General features: G+C 41.6%; 2 protein-coding genes across 17 annotated transcripts in view; one reads left to right on the top strand and one right to left on the bottom strand.

Annotated features, from left to right (window-relative positions):
* UBE3D (ubiquitin protein ligase E3D) overlaps positions 1 to 16409 on the bottom strand; it is a 123407-nt gene extending 106998 nt beyond the window's left edge. For 5 of the 10 annotated variants that reach the window (XR_005597019.1, XM_039532575.1, XM_039532574.1 and 2 more), the window contains exons 1-4: positions 15273 to 15540; positions 13515 to 13711; positions 10747 to 10837; positions 2958 to 3189 (exon numbers count right to left, since the gene is read on the bottom strand). Coding sequence is in view for 9 of the 10 variants with exons in the window: in XM_039532575.1 (XP_039388509.1) it covers positions 2958 to 3189; positions 10747 to 10837; positions 13515 to 13711; positions 15273 to 15334 (582 nt within the window). In the remaining variant the exon portion in view is untranslated. Of the gene's footprint in view, positions 1 to 2957; positions 3190 to 10746; positions 10838 to 13514; positions 13712 to 15272; positions 15543 to 15577; positions 15672 to 16357 lie in introns of those variants that run through there. The other 5 variants (XM_039532572.1, XM_039532571.1, XM_039532573.1 and 2 more) reach the window with 4 other exon arrangements.
* Positions 16410 to 20259: 3850 nt separating this feature from the next.
* DOP1A (DOP1 leucine zipper like protein A) overlaps positions 20260 to 26866 on the top strand; it is a 95593-nt gene continuing 88986 nt past the window's right edge. For 6 of the 7 annotated variants that reach the window (XR_005596086.1, XM_039529879.1, XM_039529876.1 and 3 more), the window contains exon 1: positions 20260 to 20395. The gene's annotated coding sequence lies outside the window, so the exon portion shown is untranslated. The remainder of the gene's footprint in view (positions 20396 to 26866) is intronic. The other variant, XM_039529875.1, reaches the window with a different exon arrangement.

Genomic DNA, 26866 nt, shown 5'->3' with positions numbered 1-26866 from the left:
TGATACTAGAAATCAATGTGTAGACATTAGAATTTCAGTGCAAGCATGATACAAGGGTTTTCAAACAACCAAGTAAGAAATCTTGATACCAAGGCAATTTTTAGGAAGTGAATATGGAGATTCATCACATTCAAAAAAATCTTCGGGTGCCTCTTCACTGAAGACTTGTCTCATTTCTAATGGAGCTGGTAGGACTACATTGGTCTAAATACCAGTAGTGCAGTGCATCTAAATGAGCCATTTTGTTTCGGGTGCAGCTGCCTAATCTCTACACCTGCAAGTCCTTCAGCTGCACCCCTCACCTGGCTAACTCTCTCACAGTCCCCGTGAAAGCAGTTGCCTGTGGGAAATTTGAAAGTCCAAGGGATTGTGGGAGAAGGGGGGTGTACTGCCCTAACTCTCTTGGAATCACAACTATTTCAGCAATATTTTCTAAATATAGAGCCATGCTGAACAGACTGCGCTTACCCTTCGTTCAGAGAGAGACATTTCAGCTAATTAATCATCTAGCATCTCAGGAAACCCAGAAGAGGGCATGGAAGGTGTTCATTCAAGCATGGGAAGAGGCAGAGACTGTGACCAGCAGTGCATGGAATTCATACTGCGACTTACTGAGAGGCTCAGCCTGTTTAATCCTAGCCTAACAAGCCCAGTAAGTTACTTGAAGGCAGTATTTGCCAGGCAAGAGCAGCTTTTGCATCAGAACCACAACAAAGTGGTGGGACAAAGATATTCCCAAAATATGGGTCCATCTTTGCATTGCTAACCCTCACCCCCTTGCATTGTGGGAACATAAATAAACATATCTGGACCGAAACCACATCCTGGTTTTGTATAGCCAAACTGTTTTGTTCATATTTACTTCTTAGTGTCCAGCAAAGTTTCAGCAAATGTAGTTACCCTGCGATTCCACCCATTCTTAGCTTTTGGGTTTTATTTTGCTATTCTTTGATTGACATCTTCCTATCATATCATAGGTACAGTTTTAATTAACTACCCATCTGATAATACAAAGCCTGTAGCAACAGACCACTGTTTCCATTTCAGTGTAATCAAGGGTGATCCAAAGATTTTGCTTCTTCATTGTCTGACAATATGAAATCCCATTTTGCTTTACTCGGCCTTCTTTGCAAGTACTAGGTTCTCTAAACAGTATTTTTACAATAATTCCAAGTGTGTTTCAAGGGAGAGGTTTCTGAATCATTTCTTGTGTACCTAGGTGATATTAAGACTAGGAGCAATTGTTCTGAAAATGCTAGAATTTAGTCTGGTTCCTAGACAACAGATGTCAACAACTCTACAAGCCCTTTGTCCTCACCCACAACTATTTCACATTTGGGGACAATATATACCTTCAAGTCAGCGGCACTGTTATGGGTACCTGCATGGCTCCAAAGTATGCCAACATGTTTATGGCTGACTTAGAACAACGCTTCCTTAGCTCTCGTCCCCTAACGCCCCTACTCTACTTGTGCTACACTGATGACATCTTCATCATCTGGACCCATGGAAAAGAAGTCCTTGAGGAATTCCACCATGATTTCAATAATTTCCATCCCACCATCAACCTCAGCCTAGACCAATCCACACAAGCGGTCCATTTCTTTGAAACTACTGTGCTAATAAGCGATGGTCACATAAACACCACCCTATGCCAGAAACCTACTGACCGCTATACTTACCTACATGCCTCCAGCTTCCATCCAGGACATACCACACAATCCATTGTCTACAGCCAAGCTCTAAGAAACAACCGCATTTGCTCCAATCCATCAGACAGAGACAAACACCTAAAAGATCTCTATCAAGCATTCTTAAAACTACAATACCCACCTGCTGAAATGAAAAAACAGATCGACAGAGCCAGAAGAGTATTCAGAAGTCACCTACAAAGGCCCAACAAAGAAAATAACAGAATGCCACTAGCTGTCACCTTCAGCCCCCAACTAAAACCTCTCCAGTGCATCATCAAAAATCTACAACCTATCCTGAAAGATGATCCCTCACTCACAGATCTTGGGAGACAGACCCGTCCTCGCTTACAGACAGTCTCCCAACCTGAAGCAAATACTCACCAGCAACCACAAACCACAGAACAAAAACCCTAACCCTAACCTTGCAACAAAGCCCGATGCCAACTCTGTCCACATATCTATACAAGTGACACCATCATAAGACCTAATCACATCAGCCACGCCATCAGGGGCTCGTTCACCTGCACATCTACCAATGTGATATACGCCATCATGTGCCAGAAATGCCCCTCTGCCATGTACACTGGCCAAACCAAACAGTCTCTATGCAAAAGAATAAATGGACCCAAATCTGACATCAGGAATCATAACATTCAAAAAGCAGTAGGAGAACACTTCAACCTCTCTGGCCACTCAGTAACAGATTTAAAGGTGGCAATTTTGCAACAGAAAAGCTTCAAAAACAGACTCCAATGAGAAACTGCTGAACTTGAATTAATATGCAAACTAGATACTATCAATTTAGGCTTAAAGAGAGACTGGGAATGGCTGAGCCATTACACACATTGAATCTATTTCCCCATGTTGAGTATCCTCACACCTTCTTGTCAAACTGTCTTAAATGGGCTATCTTGATTATCACTACAAAAGTTTTTTTTCTCCTGCTGACAATAGCTCATCATAATTAATTAGCCCCTTAGAGTTGGTAGGGCAACTCCCACCTTTTCATGTTCTCTGTATGTGTATATATATCTCCTCACTATATGTTCCATTCTATGCATCTGATGAAGTGGGCTGTAGCCCACGAAAGCTTATGCTCAAATAAATTTGTTAGTCTGTAAGGTGCCACAAATACTCATGTTCTTTCTACAAGCCCCGAATTTCATAAAGATCTTTCACAAAAACGTCCACTCCCCAAAATAAAATTAAAAAAATAATTTAAAAACATCACATTTTGAGATTTATTAAAACAAAATACTTTACCAAGGTAGGGCCTCTCTCAGAAGCAGAATGTTCAGTCTCTGAATGGACTATTTCAGGTCCAGGCACATGTGACTCGCTTCCAGAATTCACCAGAAAGTAAGTGTGTCCAAGAAAACAATCGTTATTCTGAGGGTGAAGAGTGCTGTTGGCAAAGGGATTGGCATGGCAGCACCACTCCTCAACCAAAGCACTCCAGTTTTCACTTGGTAGGGGAAGAACTCGGAGAAACGTCCTAATAGAGGAAAGAAAACAAGATATTTCAATCTATTACAAGGATTTCTAAGGCACCTGTCATCAATGGGTCTGAACACGCTGCAAAAAAACCAAGCAAACATGAGATTCCCCCAAAAAGAAAGAGCTGGCCTCCCCTCCTCCAGTAAAAGGTACATACTTATAGATGTTGAAGCCCATTGGATGAATTCTGAGAAGGCAATGGCAGCGACTCATGACAAGATTATTTGGAAAATGGCTGCATAAACAGGTAAATCTTACATCATGCCCAACAGGTGGAAAGACTCAGACTCAGCCTGATCTCCAGCGATTATACTACAGAAATTGGCATTGACAACTACTGAAGAGAACAATGAGATAAAAATAAAATACATCAAGTCATAGTCATGAAAAACATAATAATGAGCATTTGAAAAAATTCTCTTTAAAGTTCTCATCTCTCTCTTTTACATCAGACATCCATGCAACATCAATACAGGTCTCTCTGCAGTATACACTCAGCAAGGTCAGTTATGCATTCTGAAGGCCTTCCATGCTCACAGGGAGGCAATCAGACTTTGAAGCAAAACAAAGCAAACAAAATAAAAAATGCTATAGTGCTTTTACTTGCATTGGATAATGCAACTTGAAGTTAGACTCAAATTTAGTTTACAGAAGTCACATGCCTCAAAACACCTTATTATATTTCATGATGCCTCAAAGCCAGAATACACACACACAGGTATACAGGAACAATTCCATTTGTCTGAAACACCTACACACTATTATCTTGGATACAGTTTCTGTTTGAACATCTGGCCTATGAAAAGCAAAAGTTAAAAAAAAAAAAAACAGTAACTCTTCTCTTATTCCACCTCAGTGCATGCTTTTATGCCTACTTTAATAAAAAGTCAAATATTTGAAATATAGCAGTTACTCCTTAAACCAGTATAATCCAAACATACATACAGAAAAATGTTTCATAACATCTTTTTGTTTTTAAACGGTCATATTACCCATAACCTCCTAAGCCTGACCACAATTCCCCAGATATGTTCCTCTAGTCCCACAGATGTGTTGTTCTTAAGTGCACAGAGCTATCAGTGGATTCCTTCACTCATTTACACTTTTGCCCAAATTCTACACTTTTGCCATCAGTGGATTCCTTCACTCATTTACAGTGAAGCAAATTCTACACTTTTGCCCAAATGCTGGACAATGGCTAGATGCACAGTCACTGCCACACCTCCCATGTCATTTTCTAGGCTGTTTGTTGCAAAATGTTGAGGCCATTCTTTGAGCTTCCTTGTGTGTTTTCCTCTCAGGCCTATCTTTCTCATTCTGTTGCCTTCTATGTACAGTTTCTTGTTTCCTTACTTAAAGCCTGCACGTGCAATTTTGCCTGCTTTGCCACTTTGCAAATGTATGTGTTTTTCTAAAGTTAGCTCACAATCTCTGAGCAGATGTTCACATATTTTCCCACCGCTGCAGTCTACCACCACCATGTCTCCCATCAGGAGGTCTCTTAAGAGGCTAATACTTTCCTGGGTACCTTCTTGTGCCTTCTGTATTCTTCTGCAGAAGTGAAATATTTCATAGATTTCCTTCTTTCTAGATAACACAATAAATTTCAGATTGTGTTTGCACCTTATCAAAATCAATACTGTCTGCAGATGAGAGCTGAAATATATTCTAAAAATCTATTTAAAGGTCAGCTTGTGACACCCTGACACCCAATATTCACCACTGTCATGTAATTAGGATGTCTTATACAAATTATACCTTGTGAGGTGTCATTTTAAAAGTCTTGATCTGCCAGACAGTAATACCTCATTGGATTGTATGTGCTATCATTATATGTGAAGTAATGAAGTAATACATAACACTATATATGTGTTGCTGAAACATGTCTTGAGGTTGAAAAACTCCCACAAGTGGCTTTTCAGGTAAGAGAGTAAAATGGCCAAACAATGTTAATGGCTTATTGAGGAAATGCACACAAGCACAAGGATTACCCCAGGAACTGTGTACAATAGAAATCTCTCAGAGATAGCACTACCCAATGGGAACTGTTTGACCCAGGTCACAGCAAAGGAGCTTTCCAGCAAGTGGGGAGAAGATATAAAAGGGGGAAAATGACATTATGAGGAAACCTCACTCTCCCTGCAACAACACACCTGGAAACAACTGAGGAACAAAGACTGAACTGTGGGACATGATGGTCCCAGGCTAGAAGGATTTTGAAAACCTGGAAAAGCCAAGGCAACTTGTGCCTTAAGAATCTGCCAGCCTGTTTATCACTCAGAGTGAGAATTTGGTAATTTGTATCATACGCATCTAGTGTGTTAAGCTCAGTTTGTAGTTTTTGTTTATTTACTAAGGTAATCTGCTTTGTTCTGTTTGCTATCACTTATTATCACTTAAAATTTTCCTTTTGTAGTTAATAAACATATTTCTTGGTTATACCAAAACCCAGTTTGTGCAACTCATAAATCCAGGCGGGGGCAGAAGCTATGCATGTCTCCCTCCACATTGAAGGAGGGGGTGATTTTTATGAGCTTGCGCTGTGCAGATCTCTCTATACAGTGCAAGACAATATTATGTTGGGTTTACACCCCAAAGGAGGTGAGCACGTGAGTGCTGGGCAATCCCTTAGCTGAGTCCTCCCACAGAGAACTGATCGCAGGCTCTATGTGATTCTACAGCTGGGTGTGTCCCTTCCTCTCTGTGTGCTGAAAGTGGCTTGAGAACCTGTCACAGCAACACAGATTAAGGGAAACACAGGCTGCTGGGACAGGTGGCTCAGTGGGACCTCAGTACATCTTGTGGCACCCCGAAAGGGGGGGGTCCAACCCGTCATACAGCTATTCCTACAAACTCTGTAGTGTAGCTATGACAAGGCTTGGCAAGCCAGTCAATTGACCGCCTATTATTTGACCACAGTCAAAAACTGTCAAATGTTCCAGCATGAATGCCTTGATGCAGACAGCGGCTTACTTTTTTGATTGCATCATACTTCCATTCTTCCATTTTTCAGAACTTCATTTTATTGTGTTTGTCATTTTTCTGAGTTAAAATAACTTTAAGTAACTTTTTTTTTAAAGTAGGCATAAGTACCTTGCTAAGATTAAGCCTACTGGAGACCATCAAGTCTTACTGTTTTATTACTGTTCTAATAAATAAGTGCTTTAAAATATTTGATCACTTTTGACATTATCTCAATAATAGTCAACCATTATTTGTTCCGTCAACTGACCAGTTATTTTAGGGCTTGTCAAATGCCTTATCCAATCTTCCTTACTGCTCTCAAATTCATCCACTCCTATTACTACATGGTGTTCTTTGCTTTACAGCAACTAGAGTTGTATTTAACAATTATGTTTGTTTTCTTCAAGCATTACATAACATAAACCAACAAAGCCTGTTGTAAACTGGCACCTGCAGTCCAGAGCCCCCACCTTGCCTTCCCAGACAGAGATCTTTAGTCTCCACCAAGTACCCCACACAGCCTTATATAACAATAGCAGCTGCAGCATTGCCACAGCTTGCCTCATATGGGGGGCTGCAGAGCTCTCCTAAACAGACCATCTACCCCCTTGGCTTGGCCATCCTATGCAGAAATACAGCTTTTCTATTACATTTTGGGCCTTGTACATCTGTCAATGGGAAGCCAGGATCTGGGCCCTTATCTGTCTCTAGAACTGGATAAATGACATCAAATTAATTCAGCACTAGTTCAGTTTTAGAAGAGTTTGAATTGTATTGAGCAATGATTCACTCAAGCCCATCTAATACAACAACATGGGCTTACTAGGGTCCAGTCCCTCATTGGGACCCTCGCTATTGTAAGGCTCTACCCACATAGGGTCCTATATTGGAAGAAGACTCTGTTTCAGATTTTCTTCTCTTTTTTAATTTATATAATACCCCAAAACTGCAGTCCAACATTAACATTATTTTTTAGAAAGTATACATTAAAATCCTCTCTATTGAAAATCTATTTGCATTATAAAATTAAAAAATAAAATTGTATGACTTTATGTAGATTACCCCGCCCCAAAACCCTCATTAAATTTAGAATAATATATCTTTCTTTAACATAAATTAAGTAGTCAGATGTTTGCTCTACACATAAAACTTGGGAATTGAATCATAACAGTAAATGTAATGCAATAAAAACACTCTAATCTGCATTTGATTTTTTTTTTTTTTATAAATATACAGTGTGTGTAAAAAATAATTTTTTTTTAATGGAAAAAGAAAAAAAAGAAAAAAGAAAAATTAAAAAAATTTAAATTAATTTAATTTTCTGTCTGTTCTGTTGCTAACTGAATGACAGAAGCAAAGCCCTGAAAGGCGTACTTTTTGTCTATAACCTCTTCTTCTACAGTATAATCAGTAGGAAAGAAAGAAGCATCCTGAAATCTCTGCAGCTTTCAAGCCACGGAAAATCTGACAATCTTCCCTCCATTGGGTAGTATGGAAGGGGCAGAGGGCATGATTCTGTATCTCTGGAGAGCCATGAGACTCCTGGAAAGAATCAGGCTCTAACCCCAGTGGATCTCTGATCATCTGCAAGGAAGACCTGCCCTCCACACAGCTCTGCAACCTTCTTTTCCCCCTCAACATCTATGTTATCACAAGCTATCTGTCAGACGCTACCCCTCTCTCCGGTGAGGCCAAAGCCAGAGGGAACTAATGTTGTTTCTAACAGCGTTAACTACAATACTGACTTCAGCTTGGAAATGAGGCAGTGTGGGAAATGAGAACACCAGATACAGTGGCAGCTACCCTGCTCCATCCTGTCATACCTTCCAGATCTGTGTAGCCCAACCAAGCACCAGAGGTTCCCTGAAAGGAGAAAAGCATGGTGGAGAGCCACTTCCACGCCCCACACACTTCACCCTTTTATTCCAGTTTGATCTTCTGTGTGCTCAGGCATGGAAAAGAGGGCAGTATCCATTCATATACATATAGTAAATGAATTAAAATTTAAAACAATGTTTATTTGGGGATAGCAATGCCTCGGAGAGCTTTCAACTGAAAATATCACAAATACTACTGACAAGAACGTAACAAGTTCTGGTCATTCTTTAAATATATAAAAATAAAACACAAATTAGCTGGTAAAACACTTCATAAGGAAAAGCCATGAAATCATAATTTGGTTATACTCGAGTAAGTCATAAATCAGTACAGCTGATGGCAATATAATAGAAACGGATTACATTTGTATTGCCAATTTGAATATTAGGAGTAACACAGATCCTAAGAGATAGCAAATACGTCTGTTAGAATGTGCACACGTTCAGCTGAAGCTGTCAAATTGCTCATCACAACAGCTAGACAACCCAGCAACTCTGCACTAAAATTCACATGCAATCTGCAGACTTTGTAAGAAAGAGAGATAAGGCAGACACACAAAGTTCAAGTACAGCTTACACAATTCTGAAGGTTCAGGGCTGCTCGTCTCTGGGAAGCCGATTTGGCCCATTTAGCAGTAGGAGTCCAATAAAAAGTTCAGCTCAAGATATTAACTTTCCCAAGTTTGGAGGAGTTCGGATCTAGGGTTTTGAAATCTCTTCAGAAAAATTGTTTATTATGACACTATAACTTTCAGGGCAAGGGCTAATTTTACCCTTTTCCTCGGAGACAACAGGTAGCTTTCCACCAACACCTACTCTGGTTGGTCACCAACAAGTACAACTTGTTGACGAGGGAGAATTTATAGGACAGAATGAGCAGAATCAAACAGAATCAAATTCCTGAAATGCAGAAGGATACAAAAGCATGTATACATTTACATTAAAAAGTGCTCCTAAAGCTACACTTAATTAATAACCATTGTTTGTTTAAGAAATGTTAATCTCTTTGACTTAAACTTTCCCCTGCAGTATTTGCAATACAAAATACTGAAGTGCTTTGCTAGTGTAGGACAGGGGTGGCAAACCTGAGCCTCAGAAGGAGCCAGAATTTACCGATGTACGTTGCCAAAGAGCCACAGTAATATGTCAGCAGCCCCTCATCAGTTTCTCCCCTCCCAGCGCCTTCCACCCATCAGCAGCCCTGCTGATCAGCGCCTCCCCCTCCTTCCCTGCACCTCCAGATCAGCTGTTTAGTGGCGTGCAGGAGGTTCGGGGAGAGGAGCAAGGGCACGGCAGGCTCAGGGGAGGGGGCGGGAAGGGGTGGAGTGGGGGCAGGGCCTGTGGCAGAGCCAGGGGTTGAGCAGTGAACACCCCCCGGCACACTGGAAAATTGGCACCTGTAGCTCCAGCCCCGGAGTTGATGCCTCTACAAGGAGCAGCATATTAACTTCTGAAGAGCCGCATGTGACTCCGGAGCCACAGATTGGCCACCGTTGGTGTAGGAGAACCAGAAAAGGAAACTGACTAATAAATACACTTACCTCTGATCTATGGATGAAAAGCCCTATACCTCAAAACACAGAAGAGAGTAAGACTCATCATCCTCATTCCACAGATGGGGAGTCTGAGGCACGGACAGACAAAATGGCTTGCCTGGTACAGTGCAGAGCCAGGAAAGGAACCCAGATCTCCTAAATTCCAGACCAGTGCCCTACCACTGAAATACACTGTCTCCCCTAGTCTCTTGTTATTTTCCACTTTGAGTGATATACCAAAAGTAAACAGATAGCATACATGATGAAAGATTTGTTTCAGATAATTTCACTTCTAACCATCTCTGGTGTACATGAGTAACAGGTGAGGAGGCTTTTAAAAATATAACTTTTAACCTGTCCATCTTAGTGCATGAGTAACATGAATAGCAACCTCTGCTAACAGAATGTTAGGAAACATTAGGAAAGGGATAGATAATAAGACAAAAAATATCATATTGCCTCTATATAAATCTATGGTACACTCAAATCTTGTATACCATGCAGATGTGGTTGCCTCGTCTCAAAAAAAAATAAAATATATATATTTGGAAAAGGTACAGAAAAGGACAACAAAAATGATAAGAAGTATGGAACAGCTTCTATATGAGGAGAGATTAATAAGACTAGGACTTTTCACCTTGGAAATAAGACAATTAAAGGGGGATATGATAGAGATCTATAAAATCTTGACTGGTATGGAGAAAGTAAATAAGGAAGTGTTATTTACTCCTTCTCATAACACAAGAACTAGTGGTCACCAAATGAAATTAAAAGGCAGCAGGTTTAAAACAAACAAATGGAAGTATTTCTTCACACAACACACAGTTAACCTGTGGAACTCCTTGCCAGAGATGTTGTAAAGGCGAAGCCTATAACAGGGTTCAAAAAAGAACTAGATAAATTCATGGAGACTAGGTCCATCAATGGCTATTAGCCAGGATGGGCAGGAATGGTGTCCTTAGCCTCTGTTTGCCAGAAGCTGGGAATGGGTGACAGGAGATGGATCACTTGATGATTACCTGTTCTGTTCATTCCCCCTGAAGCATTTGTCACTGGCCACTATCGGAAAACAGGATACTGAGTTCAATGGACCTTTGGTCTGACCCAGTATGGCCGTTTTTATGTTCTTACATTATGCAGCATTTATCAATATGCAACGTATAAAACTGTAGTGCTTACCATTCTTTTATTATGATTTCACCACAAGATTGACAGTAAAAGATGCAACTCTTCTGTGCCTTCAGACTTTCACTCAAAGTTGAAATTAATTCTATAGATATTAAAGAGGACATAATAAACATCAAGTTCTGTTGAATCTACATAAATTTGCACATAAAAAACCTGGGTATCTACTCATTAGCTTCTGAAAGCTGAGATTCTAACTACTACAAGCAAGAAGAAAAATACTGACAATCCATACACCAAATTCTTTGTACACTTCAACATCCTGCTTGCTTACAAGAAGAGAACAAAGAAGCAGAGCTGAAGGAAGACCCATATTCACAACATCTAGCATTTACTGTAATGTGTACATGCTGTATTTGAATGGTCATTTTTAACAGTTTTGCAAGATTCATGCCGGATGGGCTGAAGTTGTTTCAGGGTCAAGAGGATCCTTTTAAAGTTACATTTAGATCAAATTAAATCTTAACCCTGTTACTGTAAGTTCTACTGATCTCTGGCTTTGCTGTGTGATGGTGCCTCCCTTAACTTACCACACTAGATACCTGAGGGGGTGGGGGTGGGGGTCAGGGGGTAGAGCTATATTCTAAACTGTCAACCAGGTACAGGTATATAATGTAGCAACAAAACATGCTCTCTCTCAAAGAAGAAAAATGACAGTTTCCAATATAGCAATACCCTCTGCTGGTCAGCAAAGAGAAAACACTACAACTAAAGCCAGTTCAGACAGCATATTTTCCCAGTTATAACAGAAAAAATAATCAATAAAAATGATTGAATCAAAACAAAGCTACAAGTGTACCACTGTGGACAGATGAATTTGAACTTATCTAATGTGATGCAGAAGTAGCCAGCATAAGCCACATTTTCAAAACTGGAGCCCTAAGTTGCCATAGTGAAAAATTAGGGCTGTCAATTGATCGCAGTTAACTCACGCAATTAACTCAAAAAAATTAATTGCAATAAAAAAAATTAATGATTAATCACACTTTTAAACAATAGAATACCAATTGAAATGTATTAAATATTTTTGGATGTTTTCTACATTTTCAAATATATTGATTTCAATTACAACACAGAATATAAAGTGTACAGTGCTCACTTTATATTTATTTTTATTACAAATATTTGCACTGTAAAAAACAAAAGAAATAGTATTTTTCAGTTCAACTAATACAAGTACTGTAGTGCAATCTCTATCATGAAAGCTGAACTTACAAATGTAGAATTATGTACAAAAAAAACTGCATTCAAAAATAAAATAATATAAAACTTTAGAGCCTACAAGTTCACTCAGTCCTAAAATTTCCAGGAGATATTGTAAACAAGAAGCGGGAAGCATTGTCACCTGAAAGTGAGAACAGGTGTTCGCATGGCACTTTTGTAGCCGGTTATGCAAGGTATTTATGTGTCAGATATGCTAAACATTCGTTTGCCCCTTCATGCTTCGGCCACTATTCCAGAGGACATGCTTACATGCTGATGATGCTCGTTAAAAAAAAAAATACTTTAATTAAATTTGAGATTGAACTCCTTGGGGGGAGAATTTTATGTCCCCTGCTCTGTTTTACCCTCATTCTGCCATATATTAGCAGTCTCGGATGATGACCCAGCATATGTTGTTTAAGAACACTTTCACTTCAGATTTGACAAAACACAAAAGGTACCAATGTGAGATTTCTAAAAATAACTACAGCACTTGACCCAAGGTTTAAGAATCTGAAGTACCTTCCAAAATCTGAGAGGAATGAGATGTGGAACATGCTTTCAGAAGTCTTAAACGAGTAACATTCCAATGCGGAAACTACAGAACTCGAACCATCAAAAAGGAAAATCATCTTCTGCTGGTGGCATCTGACTCAGATGATGAAAATGAACATGCATTGGTCCGCTCTGCTTTGTTCGTTATCTTGCATAACCCATCATCAGCATGGACCCATGTCCTCTGGAATGGTGGTTGAAGCATGAAAGGACATATGAATCTTTAGTGCATCTGGCACGTAAATATCTTGCAGCGCCGGTAGGGTGACCAGCTGTCCTGATTTTATAGGGACAGTGCCAATTTTTGGGGTCTTTTTCTTATATAGGCTTCTGTTACCCCCTGTCCTGATTTTTCACACTTGCTATCTAGTCACCCTAGGCACCGGCTACAACAGTCCCATGTGAACGCCTGTTCTCACTTTCAGGTGACATTGTAAACAAGAAGTGGGCAGCATTATCTCCTGCAAATTGTAACCAAATTTGTTTGTCTGAGCGATTGGCTGAAGTAGGACTGAGTGGACTTGCAGGCTCAAAAATTTTACATTGTTTTATTTTTGAAGGCAGTTTTTTTGTACATAATTCTACATTTGTAAGTTCAACTTTCATGATAAAGAGAGTGCATTATAGTACTTGTATTAGGTGAATTGAAAAATACTATTACTTTTGTTTTTTTACAGTGCAAATACTTGAAATAAAAAATAAATATAAAGTGAGCACTGTACATTTTGTATTCTGTGTTGTAATTGAAATCAATATATTTGAAAATGTAGAAAACATCCAAAAATATTAAATACATGGTATTCTATTACTGTTTAATCGCTTGACAGCCCTAGTTATTTTCTCACCTTGTTTTTCTCTCATATGTTTGAAATACCTTATAAAAAAGTCTCAGATTATCCATAAACAAAAATTATATTTTCTAAACAATTGCCTTGATTTTCTTCATCTCAAGGAATTTAGTATACAGTGTCTAAATCAAAGGAAAACAAAATAATTGGCCTTACTTGTATTTGAATCTGCTTGAACTTGCAGCCTCACATGTAAACCATCTCCAACTATATACTGTAATCCTCGACAGGAAGAAGGAACAATCCTGACCTCTGCAGGAAAGCTGATCATCTTGCAGGCTTGACAACTTTTTATTTCTAATGATCCTGGAGACATTGTAATATCCACTGGCAAATTTCCTGCTTTTGGCTCACTAGAGATTTAATATACACATAAATTTTTATATCAGTTAGAAAGAAAGCTTTACAATGAGGGTTTCATCATATATAATGTTGACTTGTTTAAACAAACAAATTTTCTCACAGTTGAAATGCTTCTGACTTTTATTTATTTAAATTTTGTGACTGTGGATGATGCAATTTTTTGATGAGTCCAACATTAAGAAATGTATATGAATTAAAACCAAAAATTAATGCATGCTTTTCTACAATCCACAAATATTTGTCTCCAAATTAGTACACAAAAGATTTATTTATCAGGAAATAAGATAGCAATGTAACTGTTTTTCTTCAACCTAAAACCACGAAACAAAATGTGAAGGAAAACAGTTTCAACTGTCAAAAATCCCAGTTGTATATCAGAATCAAAATTACACAAAAATGAGAGACAGTAAGATATTTACATGTTTAAAACATCATGTGGGGGGGCCACAATAATTATAAATAAAATGTCCAGTCTTTCTCCCATTCAAATCACCAGCAAAATTCCCATCAAATTGCACGTGGATAGAACTGGGTCCCAGGTATCTGAACCTGAATTCCTTGCACTCATATAATTCCCACTGAACCTTAAGAGTAGATTAAAACTAGAAGAGGAGATGGATCAGTTCCTAATGTTAATAGTTGCCTGTTCCCAGACCACATTATCAGTGAGGCAAAAAAACAGACCTTTGTTAATTAGTAGAAACCAACACATTTAAATGTGGAAACAGTACTTTGCAGAAATCACAGAGGAAAAAGTCACTTTTAATACTTTATGTCTGGGTTTGATGTACCTTTGAAATTCACTGGGCCAACTTTTTCCAAGATTCATAGCAAGTAGTATGATATTCATTCATTTTCATGGACATTTTTCACTTTTTATTACATATGGAATGAATTTTGCTGATTTCTGCAGTCAAGATATTGAACTTCACAAATCATGTACAGTGCCCACAGAATAGATTTTGACACATTGGCAAATGTTATTGTTGAAAGTTACTTATGTATTTGTTGAGGGAGGGGAAGCCGGGCAAACAGGTTTATTTGGGCAATAAAGTTTGGAATTCAAAGAATATATGGAACAGAATCAGATAAATACCTCAGGAAATACAGGAACACCATCTAAACGTTTTTCAGTTGATATGTAATGATTTTTACGATTAAAAATTACATTAAGAGTAAAATTAGAAACTAGGACTACTTTGTGAGATTATGCCGTGCTAGGACAGCAGCAGTGCGTACACCAGGGGAATGATGAAGGACTGTGCTTAGATAATCACCAGTCAAACAACACAAGGAGCGTTGGGTGCATCAAATGCCAACAGGGATGGGGCGGGGACACGTTCTTGTCACCCAAGCGGTTGCACCCGATGCCCTGAATGCCCCCAGAACTCCGGCCGCCACAAGAGCCAGGCTTGCAGATGCGCTGTCCCCACCGTGCCTCCAAAAGCCCCGTGAGCAGGAGCTCCTGGGCAGGCACAGCTAGGCAGCAGGGTAAGGGGCTCGGCCCCGGGCAGGGAGAGGGAAGCGGACACAGCCGCTCCTCTGCAATACCGGATAATCAGCAGCCCGCTCTGCATCCTCCGCCTGATCTCCAGGAAAACCGACTCCTCCATGTGCGCGGCGCCTGAAGCCCTCTGCCCGGCCCCTGATGTTACGGGGCTATGGGACGCCCCTGGAGATCGCCCAGGCTGCTCCCGGTCAAGCTGCCCGCCGGTGAACCCACGTGGAGCGGGGACTGTCTGAACCCAGCCCAGGAAGCTTTTTCACCAAAGAAGGAGCAAGAGCAGAGCATGTTTGTGCCGCCCTCCCTGCCGCCCCACACAGCGCCCTCTGGAACTGCAGTGCCCGCCACTCACACCGCACATTGCTAAGAGCCTCCCGCAAAGCGGACTTCGCTTCTGGGGAGTGCCCCGCTATCCCATCCCAGTAACAGAAAGAGCTGTTCTTGCTCCCAGTAGCCGGCGTTGAGTTCTGCCAGTCACCCACTTGCTGCAAGACCAGAACATATTCACTACTCGGCTAAGAAGTGCTTCTTCACCTGAGTATTCCCAATGACCCTGCTCAGGAAAGAAGGGGTTGCAGGAATTAAACTTGTGTTTATAATGCCTCATATAATTTTACAGCGCTGGAGAAATGTTTTATAATAACAGTTAAATCCCAAATTGTTTTTAAGGACATTGGAGGAAAAAGGAAGGGAAGTTTCTTCTTTGCCTAAACAGTGTAGCCTACTCATTATTTTATGCAAACCTTGCATATGTGGTGTTTTTCTTAAAGTTCTGTCTCCTATTACTCCAATTTTTTTTCTCTTTTCTATATCTAGCAGCCTGCCTGTGGGCTGACTCCTGCTCCCTCTGACACTGATGGGCTTAGCATTGGACCCTATGTTTTAACTTCCTCTAGTTTGTTTGTCTTTTTCCCGCAGAAGCTACTTTTATTTCTTTTTACATTTGTTTTTCTTTAAAATACTCTTTTTAAAAAACCTCTGTCCTTTTGTGAATTTACTTTCTTCTCCAATATTCATCTTCAGTGTTCTTCTCTCTTTCTCTCCAGCTCTTAGGCCCCAATCCAGCAAATAAATGAACATAAATATCTCTACATAAGTATGTAGTTCCACTGAATTGAATGGGACTACTCACGCATTATTCACATGCATAAGTACTTGCAGGATCCTCACTCTGCTCCATTTCAATCCCAGCAATAACTTTATAGAGACTGGGACTAATTCTAACCTCCACTATATCACAGGTCATTACATTTTGCCCCAGTATGCATGCATTGATCCCAATAACTTGTTAAATAGCTTATGTTTGGCTAAAGCTAATCTTCCAGAAATGCATTGATTTAAAGACCACAGGAGGTGGCCTGGTAATTTGTTCCAATTGTTAGTTGCTCTCACTGATAAAAATGTGTGCCTTCTTTCTAATTTGATTTTTTCCTGGCTTCAGCTTCCTGACATTAGTTCTTGTTAGCCTTTCTCTGCTAAATTAAGGAGCCCTTTAGTATCTGACATTCTTTCCCGATTAAGACACTTCTACACCATAATTATGTTTCAGTCTTCTTTTTGATAAACTAAACATACTGAGCTCTTTAAGCCTCTCATGGTAAGGCATTTTCTCTAGTCCTCAAATTATCTTTGTGGCTCTCTTCTACACCCTCTCCAATTTTTCAACATCCTATTTAAAATGTAGATGCTAGAAATGGACACACTATTCCAGCATTTGTTTCACCCATGCCATATACATATACTCCTACATGCCCATGCTGCTCTCCAAAATGGATGAATGATAACAAGGGTGAGTAGGTCAAAGTGAATTTAACTTCAGATATAGGTGAGTTGACAGCTAGTAAGAATATAATTTGTAAAACAGAATATTGGGAAATAAGATGACAATGTAACTCTTTTTCTTTAACCTAAAATCATGAAACAAAATTGGGGCTTTGTTTTACTTTCTTAGGGGTAATGGGTAATCCAGAAGGGAAACTCAGAATCTTCACCACTCTCAGTTCTATTTTCTTAATGACTTGCCAAGAGCAATGTCTGACAAGTACAAAACCTGATTTGTTCATGTCACATCACCCATATAAATGTTTTGTATAATGCAACATTAGTGCAATGATTCTGTTCCATCTACGAGTGAGTGGAGTACAGTTCACATTTGTCAATGGTGGTAATTTGTGGAAGTGATTGACCAAGAAATATAATTTTTATTTCAGAAATGCCTATATGGTAATTTTATGTAATAAATATGTAATTAGGACTACACATTATCACACCTGCAATGGGTCCATTAAATGCCCACTCCTGAAGCCAAAATACAAATCCATAAAGCACAACCAGACGTCCACACCCGTCCATATAACCATATATATAAATCTCTAGAAACTGACTCCCACACACAGATACACACATGTATTCATGTTACACAACTAACATGCACTAACACATATATTTCCACATTATTTATTGTTACAATTGTTGTTTAGTGCCTAGAGGCCCCAACTAAGATTAGGGCCCCACTGTGGTAGGTGCAGGACATTCACACAAAAAGAGAGAGTCAACAACAAAGAGTTTATAATTAAGGCTGTGAGACTGTCATGGAAGTCACGGATTCTGTGACTTTCTGTGACTTCTTCAGTGACCAGCAGCAGCAGCAGCAGTTTGGGTGTTTGGGAGGAGGCTAGGGGCAGGGAGTTGGGGAGTGTGGGGGAGGCTTACCTCAGAGTAGGGGACTCCCCAGCTCCCACTGGCATGGCCCTGCAGCTCCTCCTTGGTGGAGAGGCCAGGGGGCTCTGCGTGCTGCCTGCATCCGCAGGCTCTGCTCCTGCAGCTCCCATTGGCTGCAGTTCCCAGCCAATGGGAGCTTCGCAGCCAGTGCTTGTGGCGGGAGCAGCGTGCAGACCCCCCTGGCCCTCTCTTCTGCCTTGGAGCTGCAGGGACACGTGGAGCCAGGGGCGGCTCTACCGTTTTGGCCGCCCCAAGCAGTCATGCGCGGGAGGCGCCCCGGAGCCGCGGGAGCAGCGGACCTCCCGCGGGCATGACTGCAGAGGGTCCGCTGGTCCCGCGTGGCTCGGCTGGACCCCCCGCGGCTGCGGACGGTTCGCGGATCCCGCGGCTCCGCTTGAGCTGCCGCAGTCATGCCTGCGGGAGGTCCAGCCGAGCCGCAGGACGAGCGCCCCCTCCGCAGTCATGCCTGCGGCAGGTCCGGTCCTCCCGGGGCTCCGGTGGACCTCCCGCAGGCATGACTGCGGCAGATCCGCCGGCGCAGCCTGCCGCCCCCTAGATTTGGCCGCCCTAGGCACCAGCTTGTTTTGCTGGTGCCTAGAGCCGCCCCTGCGTGGAGCCAGATAGGGAGCCCCAGCCAGGCCCACCAACCCTCCCACCCAGCACCAGTGGGAGTCCTGGCCAGTGCGCTGCTGCCAACGCCGGGTTTCCCCCAGCACCAGCACCTGAACCACGTCCCCCAGAGCACCTGGAGCCTCCCAGCCAAGTTTTAGTTAGGGATATATAGTAAAAGTCATGCACAGGTCACGGCCGTGAATTTTTGTTTACTGCCTGTGACCTGTCCATGAATTTTACTAAAAATACCCGTGACTAAAACGTTGCCTTATTTATAATGTTACTCCTGGGGGAATTCTGCACCAAAATATTAAAAAGTCTGTGCACAATATTTTAAAATTCTGCATATTTTATTTGGGCACCACCCAGCCACACCCACACCCCTTTCCCTCCAGAGCTGAGCCATGGGGCACCCCCTGCCCCAGACACCACCATCCTCCTCTTCCCCACAAAGTCCAGCAACGGGGCACCCCCCAGACACCAGCTTCCCCCCCCAGAGCCCAGCCGCGGGGCAGCTCCCATACACCAGCCTCCACCGAGTCCAGTCACAGTGCAGCCCCAGCGCAGACACCAGCACTCCCAGAGCCTTAACTCCCCCCAGCTTCTTTACTGTCACACTCGGGTACATGGTGTGCTGAGGCCCTGCCCTTCCTCACCCTTTGCCAGAGCTGGCTTGGTCTGCCAGGCCCTCTCCCGTCCTGGGAGAGTGAGGGTCAGTGAATGTGCAGCCTCCAGCCCCACCAGGCTGGGCACTCCGCTCACTGCGAGATGGGCTCTGCAGAGTCCAGTGGCCTCTACTGGCAGCCAGAAATTCTACTGGGGAAACAAGGAATTCTGCAAAATTCTGCAGTGGCGCAGAATTCTCTCAGGAGTAATTTAATGTAGCTAGAAAAAGGTAAGGAGAAATGCATGATACATTGTCTCTTCTGCAATTACTAGTCAAGGACATTTACTTTTTAAGAAACAATACTTTTTTTAGAGTTCCCGTCTCTTTTAAAAACATGTTATGAAATGAACACACATTTTATGTCATCAATTTTTTTTGTGCACAAACCAACAAAAGGATTAAAAGTCAAAGAGTTAGGCTGCAAATTTTATTTACACAGGTATACACCTATGCGGCAATACATGCACCTTCCTACACAAAGACACACAGTCTCTTACCCACCTACACACAAATACATACAATGCATGCAGGCACACACTTGCCTACACAGAGACATTTTTTTCATACACTTTCTTACACACAAGCCGTGGACAACAGACCTCCCCTACACGGACACACAAACCGATTAACATTACACAATAGAATACATACACACACTTCCCCTACACAGGCACACAGCCTGCATACACACACTTCCCTACAGTTGTGCATACACGGAATGTATGCATCCATCCCCCTACACCAGGGGTTCTCAAACTGGGGGGGGACCCCTCAAGGGGGTCGTGAGGTTATTATGTGGGCGGGTCACGAGCTGTCAGCTTCCACCCCAAACCCTGCTTTGCCTCCAGCATTTATAATGGTGTTAAATATATAAAAAAGTGTTTTTAATTCATGGGGGGGGTCGCACTCAGAGGCTTGCTATGTGAAAGGGGTCACCAGTACAAAAGAATCCCTGCTCTACACAGAGACACGCTCTCTCTCACATCCACCCACGCTTGGCGCCGCAGGGGTCAGAGCGCTGCGCTGCCTGAGGACCGGCAGGGGGCGCTGTGGCGCAGGTGGCCTGATGGGAGGAGAGGAGGAAACGGGAAGCCGCGCTGCATGCTGGGAGCTGTCAGTGGCTGCTCCGGTGCTTTCCGCTGTCGGGCTCTTCCGGCTCTTGTCGCCCAGGTAACCAGCCCCCTGCCCCGCTCGCGTTACCGGGCTCGGGCACCGCGCGCTGCTCCCCCTCCCTCCGGCTTGTGCCGCTCGGCGGGTCCCGGATCAGCTGGAGGCCGCAGCGGCCCTTTATCCCTCCCGGCCCCGCCTCTGCGAGCGGAGAGGGCGTTGGGGACATGCGCGGCCCGGCCCGCCAGCCGGGAGCTATCCGGACACCCTCCTGGGCCCCCCCTACTCCCCCTCCCGTTCTGGGGGCCCTTCTGCCCAGTACCCCGGGTGTCCCCCTCCTCCCACACCACACCCTGACCCACCCTGGGCGTCCCACTGAGTTTCCTCCCCGCCTTCCGCCTGTGCCATACCCTGAGACCCCCCCTACCCCCTCCGATGTCCTCCTCCATGCACACTATACCCTAACTCTCGTGCCAGCCCGCTCCGCTGCTCTTCCCCTTCTTGTGTGTCCCCACTGAGGGGGTCCCCCTGAGCCTGCACCACTGCCCTGGGTGTCGTCCCCTGCCTCTCCATCCCCCCCGCCCCGTGTGTAAAAAGGGGAAAGAGAGAAATCCAAAATAATGCAATAATCTGTGGAAGGGCTCCCTGTTCCCCAGTGGTCTATGATTTGCTTTTCAATTTTTTTCTCTTGTTCTTGCAATTCAAGGCAGTGTTTTTAATTTTTAAAGCCCTGTACATTTTGTGAATTAGCTTCCGTTTTCCTCCTGCCCCCCTTTGCACTACTGAGATCAGCTAAGCTTATGCTGTTAGTCTCTGTCCTTGCCCCTGCAGAATGTCTTGAGGGTAGGATGCCCAATGGGGGAACACTTGTGCTGTAAGAGCTGGACTCTATTAACCTTCAGGTCATAGTGCAAAGCACATTTTTTTTGGTCAAATACCTGCATGCTTGTGGCTATTGGTTGTCAAGGTTTTTCCCATGATGTTTGGAGCAGTACAGGGTTTTGTGGCTGGGTGGGCTTTTACTGCAGGCTGTTTAAATCTAAGATTTGTACCTGGATGCTAAAGTAGGAGATGCTGCCAAAAAAACACCAAATTCATTTATTATAAACTTTAAATTTTAAACTTTGTTCTTAAAGAAACAGTATTTGTATAGTAATAAATCATTTGTTTTGTATTAATGTTGCAGTGGTGCCTAAAACATGCTGTACATATACTTAAGAAGAGCCATGAAGAGTTTACAATCTGGGGGACTTTACCTTTATTGTAATCGTGACATTTGTCAAACTCACTCTGTCATTAATTATCACAAACCTTAAACTTTTCACTTCTCCATCTTTTCATGTGAACATGATGGCTTGCGCTGACAATTGTAATTGCTGCTTAGAGCAATACTTGCATTCAAATTCTGAATGTATAATGAGACAAAAGAATGGATGAGATAGAAGGCAGCCATTTAAACAGCAATATTTTCAAATTCCTGTCATGGGACAATAAGTAGCTCCTCCCCCAGGAGTCTCTGGCATCCAATGACCACTGGGGGAGAGAGGTGCTGATTGGCCAGCATTCCTCAGTTCCTTGGATTTAACTCAACGAAAGGGTCATGTGGAGCCTCTTACAGCTCCGTTCGAGCAGTCCACGCTACTCACCTGAATTAGGAATGGGAACCCAGCCTAACAGATGTTATGGATCTAGCTGTTTACCTGTTCAGAGGATGCGGAAGAAATTTTTTTCTCCAATGGGCCAACTAGTAGAGGACCAGGGAGATTTTTTTTGCCTTCCTTGCAGCACTGTCAAGCCACAGTGGATTAAGTAGGAATGTGCTTAGTACCTAATTGAGGTACTGAGGTGGAGTTGCTTATTCATTGCAACTTTTGACTCATTTTATTCACTTAACTGCACTGGAAATGGAAGTAAAAGATTTGGGATTTTGATGATGGGCCTTGGCCTCATATGATAGGGTGAGATCTTGTGGCTCTCATGGGCCAAGGTCCCCACCCTGCTGCACCCTCTGCCCTCCTCAAGGGAGGGGAGCAGTCCTAGGACTACGCCAGGTTATGGGTTATATGGTAAGGAGCCCTGTAACCTCAACACTGGAACCAATTAAATCCCCAGTATAGGAGAGTATGGGTGATGGGTTAAAGTTTAGTAAAAGTTGCAGCCTGTTGCTTAATTCCATGTGTCTGTCCTCATTTTGCTGCTGCATCCACATCAGTAGGTAATATCCTTTTTTTGAAAACTGAAGCTACATCTGCACTACCAGTGCTACAGCTGCAGCTATGCTGCTGTAGAATAGATGCTTCCTACATGAACTGAAGGTTTTTTTTTTTCATTGATGTAGTTAATTCACTGTTCTGAGAGGCAATAGCTAGCTGGACTGAAGAATTCTTCTGTGGACCTAGTTGTGTCTATAGAGGGGGTTAGGTTGATCTAACAATAGTGGTCACGACATGAAATTTTTCACAGCCTCGAGCAGTGTAGCTAGGTTGATCTAATTTTTAAGTAGATCAGGTCTTAGGAAAAAAATATACCAGTTGAGATACAAAAATATTGAATAGTCTTAAAAATATGCAGTCTTTAAAATAGTATCTCCTTTACTTAAGCCAACTCTGATGTATCAGAGTTTATGGTTGATGGAATGTCAGCAACATAGTGTGCTTGATTCATTTTACTGTAAATGGGAGTTGGCATTCCGTGAATTCAGGGAACCTGGAAATGAGAGGTGGTGAGGAAGGTTTACAATCCTAACTTGCTGTCTTGTTTGCCCTGGTTATTAGTGGCATTCAACACATAGCTTAATGAAATGCCAGTGAATGTTTATATCATGCAAAACTGCACCTATCCTACCTGTTTCCCTGGCCCTGTCATGCTAGAAATTATTTTGTGATGGTACATTGTAATGGATGATCACAGTAACACCTTATGGAAATTAACTCAAGCTTACTTTGGATCTGCTTCTGCCTAGCCACTGAAAGTTTGTTCACTGAGTAGTCTTCTGCCAATTTCACTCTAATGGAGCAGCATAGATCTTAGATATGCAGTGACCAGAAAAAAACCCAAAAGGGCATAGGAAGAGGAAGAATGCAGACCAATTCCAGAAAAGGTTTGAGGAATGGGGTGGTGGTAAAGAAGAGACAGCCGCAGAAATAACCAGATGTGAGGAGTAGAGCAGGGAGGGTGACAATAGAATTGAATTGCTTAATATTCAAGTAGAGACTTTGAGTTTCTTTTGTCTATCAGATTAGTAGATGAACACACCTAAAAAATCTCTCCTAGGTTTTTTTTATTTTCTCCATTTCAAAGTTTATGGGAGGAAAAGGAAATGATGTTAGATCAAATGTATTACCGATCTCCTAAAACCAAAAATGAAAATAAAGCATTGAACCATTCAAAAAATGAGTTTGACTACCACCATAGTGCTATTTTAATTTTTCTGTTTTAAACAGTTTAACTGTTGATTCTCTCAGTGTTGTGACCACCAGACCTCCACAGTATGCTTATCTTTTACAGAGATTTTAGAACAAGTGGCAGAACTGTCTATTGACCTGTGAAGGATCTCACTAGATTTCCCGCCAGATAGTTCTGCTCCTTTAGAAAGGGAACAAATGTTGAAAATATACATGCTCTATTTAGCAGTCTTTACTAACTAATTGTATAGTCCCTGATGCATGAAAGCATTTAAGCAAGTGCTTGACTAAGCATATGAGGAATCCCATTATGTCAATAGGACTACACATGTGCTTCAGTGTTTTGGTGGATTGAGGTCATAGTATCACATGTAAAAGTGTAGTGAATTTAACCTGAGTTAGTTTTAGTGCCCTGTTTTTTTGTATTCATTTTTGAAGGGGGATTAAAAAAATGGACTGTTTGTTTGCCCAAGTTCTAGTCATAGAAGAGGTCAGATAAAGATTTACACTCTAATAATCCCTTTATAAACCATGAATAGGATATGTGAAATGAAGTGCTCTGCAAAAAAGTCATAATCTAGAAAATGTTTAGGAACATGTTGTATGTGATATAATTTCATAATAAAAGTAAATAGGTTGGTAATTTTTTGGCGCAACAAGATACATAACATAGAATGTTGGACAAGGTGTTGTCCATGAACAGGTTTGGAGGTTCCAAGAACACACACAGGTTTTTCTTTTGTTTTTTAAATACTAAGATAAAATAGGGCTAAGAGGTATGACTTCTGACAAAATGTGTCAATCAATGTGGGGAACAAATACACTTGCCCTAAACAAGTGGGAAAAAGACTTCTGCCTCACTAAGCTTCATAGATTTTTTTTTCTTTGATGAATTCAATGATTTGCATAAATTGCATATATAAAGAAAATGACTGAATGCCAGCTACTGAGGGCTTGGCTACACTTACAAATTTGCAGCGCTGCAGCAGGGTGTGAAAACACACCCTCTGCAGCGCTGCAAGCGCGCGGCAGCGCGCCAGTAGTGTGTCAGCCAGCCCCCTGCGCGCCCTCCCGCTGCTGCGCTGTCCCCACAGGGCCCTGGAGGGCTGGAGCAGCTGGAGTTTTTCTCCCAGCTGGGCGCTGCGGCTACACTTAGCGCTCAAAGCTGCCGGCGGCAGCGCTGCGCGCAGCTTTGAAAGCAAAGTGTAAGCCTTAGATGGGGAAGAAGTGATATGGCTACTTCGAATGCAAACCTAAAAGTGATGAGGATTAAAATCTTTACATTGTATTGGTTCCCAGTATGACTTTATAATCTAGGTTTAAGATATGATAATATTTGTATTTCCTTAAACAAAATCAGAAAAACATGCACAACTTTTGGGATTTTCCCCAAAATATTGGTATAGTATCTTAATGACAGTAAATTTGGAGGAGAGAATATTTCAGCTTTGTTTCCTTGCCACCTTCTTTGAGGTACAGTATTTAGACATTCAAGAGGTAAAGGTGAAGTGAATTTGTTCCAGTTCAGTAGTTGATAAAAATGTTTTTTTCAATCTGGAAAGAGATATCAGGCCCATTTGATGAAAGGTTAATCTCACATTAACTCAAAGATGCATATTATGAAAATTCACTGACAAAACTTTGTTAATACAGAGTTATGGTTGCCTGGTGCCGTGTCGTGTTCTTCAGAACATCATTTGCAAAACTTAACCCTCTGAAAGCCAGGAAATAGAGTTAAGGAACAGAACAGCTGTTCTGTAATAAATGAGTACTATATGTATGTATATGATCCATTTCTGAGTAGCATCTGCTCGTTCTTTATTCCAAGGTCAGATTGTTAAATAGGTTCAGTATAGAATGTTAGTGGGTGGTTGAAAAAGATCCCCATCCATACACCTAAGTCAAAATGTTTCAGCTTTACGGAATAAGGTATAGATCAGTTATTAGCTGCTGCTCTGTCAACCAAGGACCAGTGCAAGTGATGTGTTATTTGCATTAATATATCTTGAGGAATTTCTGGGTATGTAAGTAACGTTTGTTCTTCCAGAAGTGTTGAAGTGATCACCACTGATAACTTTGAGAAGAGAGAACTATTTGAATTTGTCACAAAGAATCCTGTGGCACCTTATAGACTAACAGACATTTTGCAGCATGAGCTTTCGTGGGTGAATACCCCCTTCTTCGGATGCAAGAAGAATACCCACTTCTTCGGATGCTCTTGCATCCGAAGAAGTGGGTATTCACCCACGAAAGCTCATGCTGCAAAATGTCTGTTAGTCTATAAGGTGCCACAGGATTCTTTGTTGCTTTTACAGATCCAGACTAACACGGCTACCCCTCTGATACTTGAATTTGTCAGTGGAATTGTTAGGACAGCTGTCTGGAGATTTAATTAGGAGGATATGGAGGATTATATTTAAGGAAACGGTGGAAAATGCCTTTACAAATGAAATATGTGTCAAAGAAGAAATTTAAACAATATTAGTAATTTAAATTGTAGAAAGAAGGATGATAATAGTTCTGTGAGTTGGCATGTAGAGAAACTTTGGAAAAAAAGAGAGACCTGCTAAACCTGTCAAAATAGATGGGTCATATATTGATTCTTCTTCCTCATATGTATTATTCAATGAGAAGGGGAAAAATCCAATTCTGAATCTCATGGTTTGAATATTGATACTCCGGAGCCATCTGTTTCAAACAAAATATTAATACACAGTGATCAAGAGAGGGAAAAAAGAAAAAAAAATTAAAAAGCATGGAGTAGAAAAGGAAGACAGATTCAAGCAAATATTTCCCATTTGGCTGTAGAATGTCCTTATTAAAAGTAAATAGGAATTTATAAATAATGTCAGAAGAATAAACAGGAATCTTACTCTATTTGTATAGAGAAAAATCTGAGATGACAAATTTGAGCATTTGTTGATTTGGCTTTTTGTATCTAAAATAGATGTTGCCATTTCTGCAGTGGCAAAAATACAGTAAACTTCGCAAAGGAATAATTTGTCACTAGAGAAAAGACAGAAAGGAAAATACTCTCAGAGAAAAAAGTATGAAAGATCTTAAGTCCTGGTTGTCAGATCCAATGTAGATGACTAAAAGCAAGCTATTAAAATTCCTGAGCAGACCAGAC

Source organism: Mauremys reevesii, linkage group 3 (assembly GCF_016161935.1).
Source record: "Mauremys reevesii isolate NIE-2019 linkage group 3, ASM1616193v1, whole genome shotgun sequence".
NCBI classification, from domain to species: Eukaryota; Metazoa; Chordata; order Testudines; family Geoemydidae; genus Mauremys; species Mauremys reevesii.
Note: the sequence above shows the minus strand (reverse complement) of the source record. Positions and strands in the feature narration are given on the sequence as shown.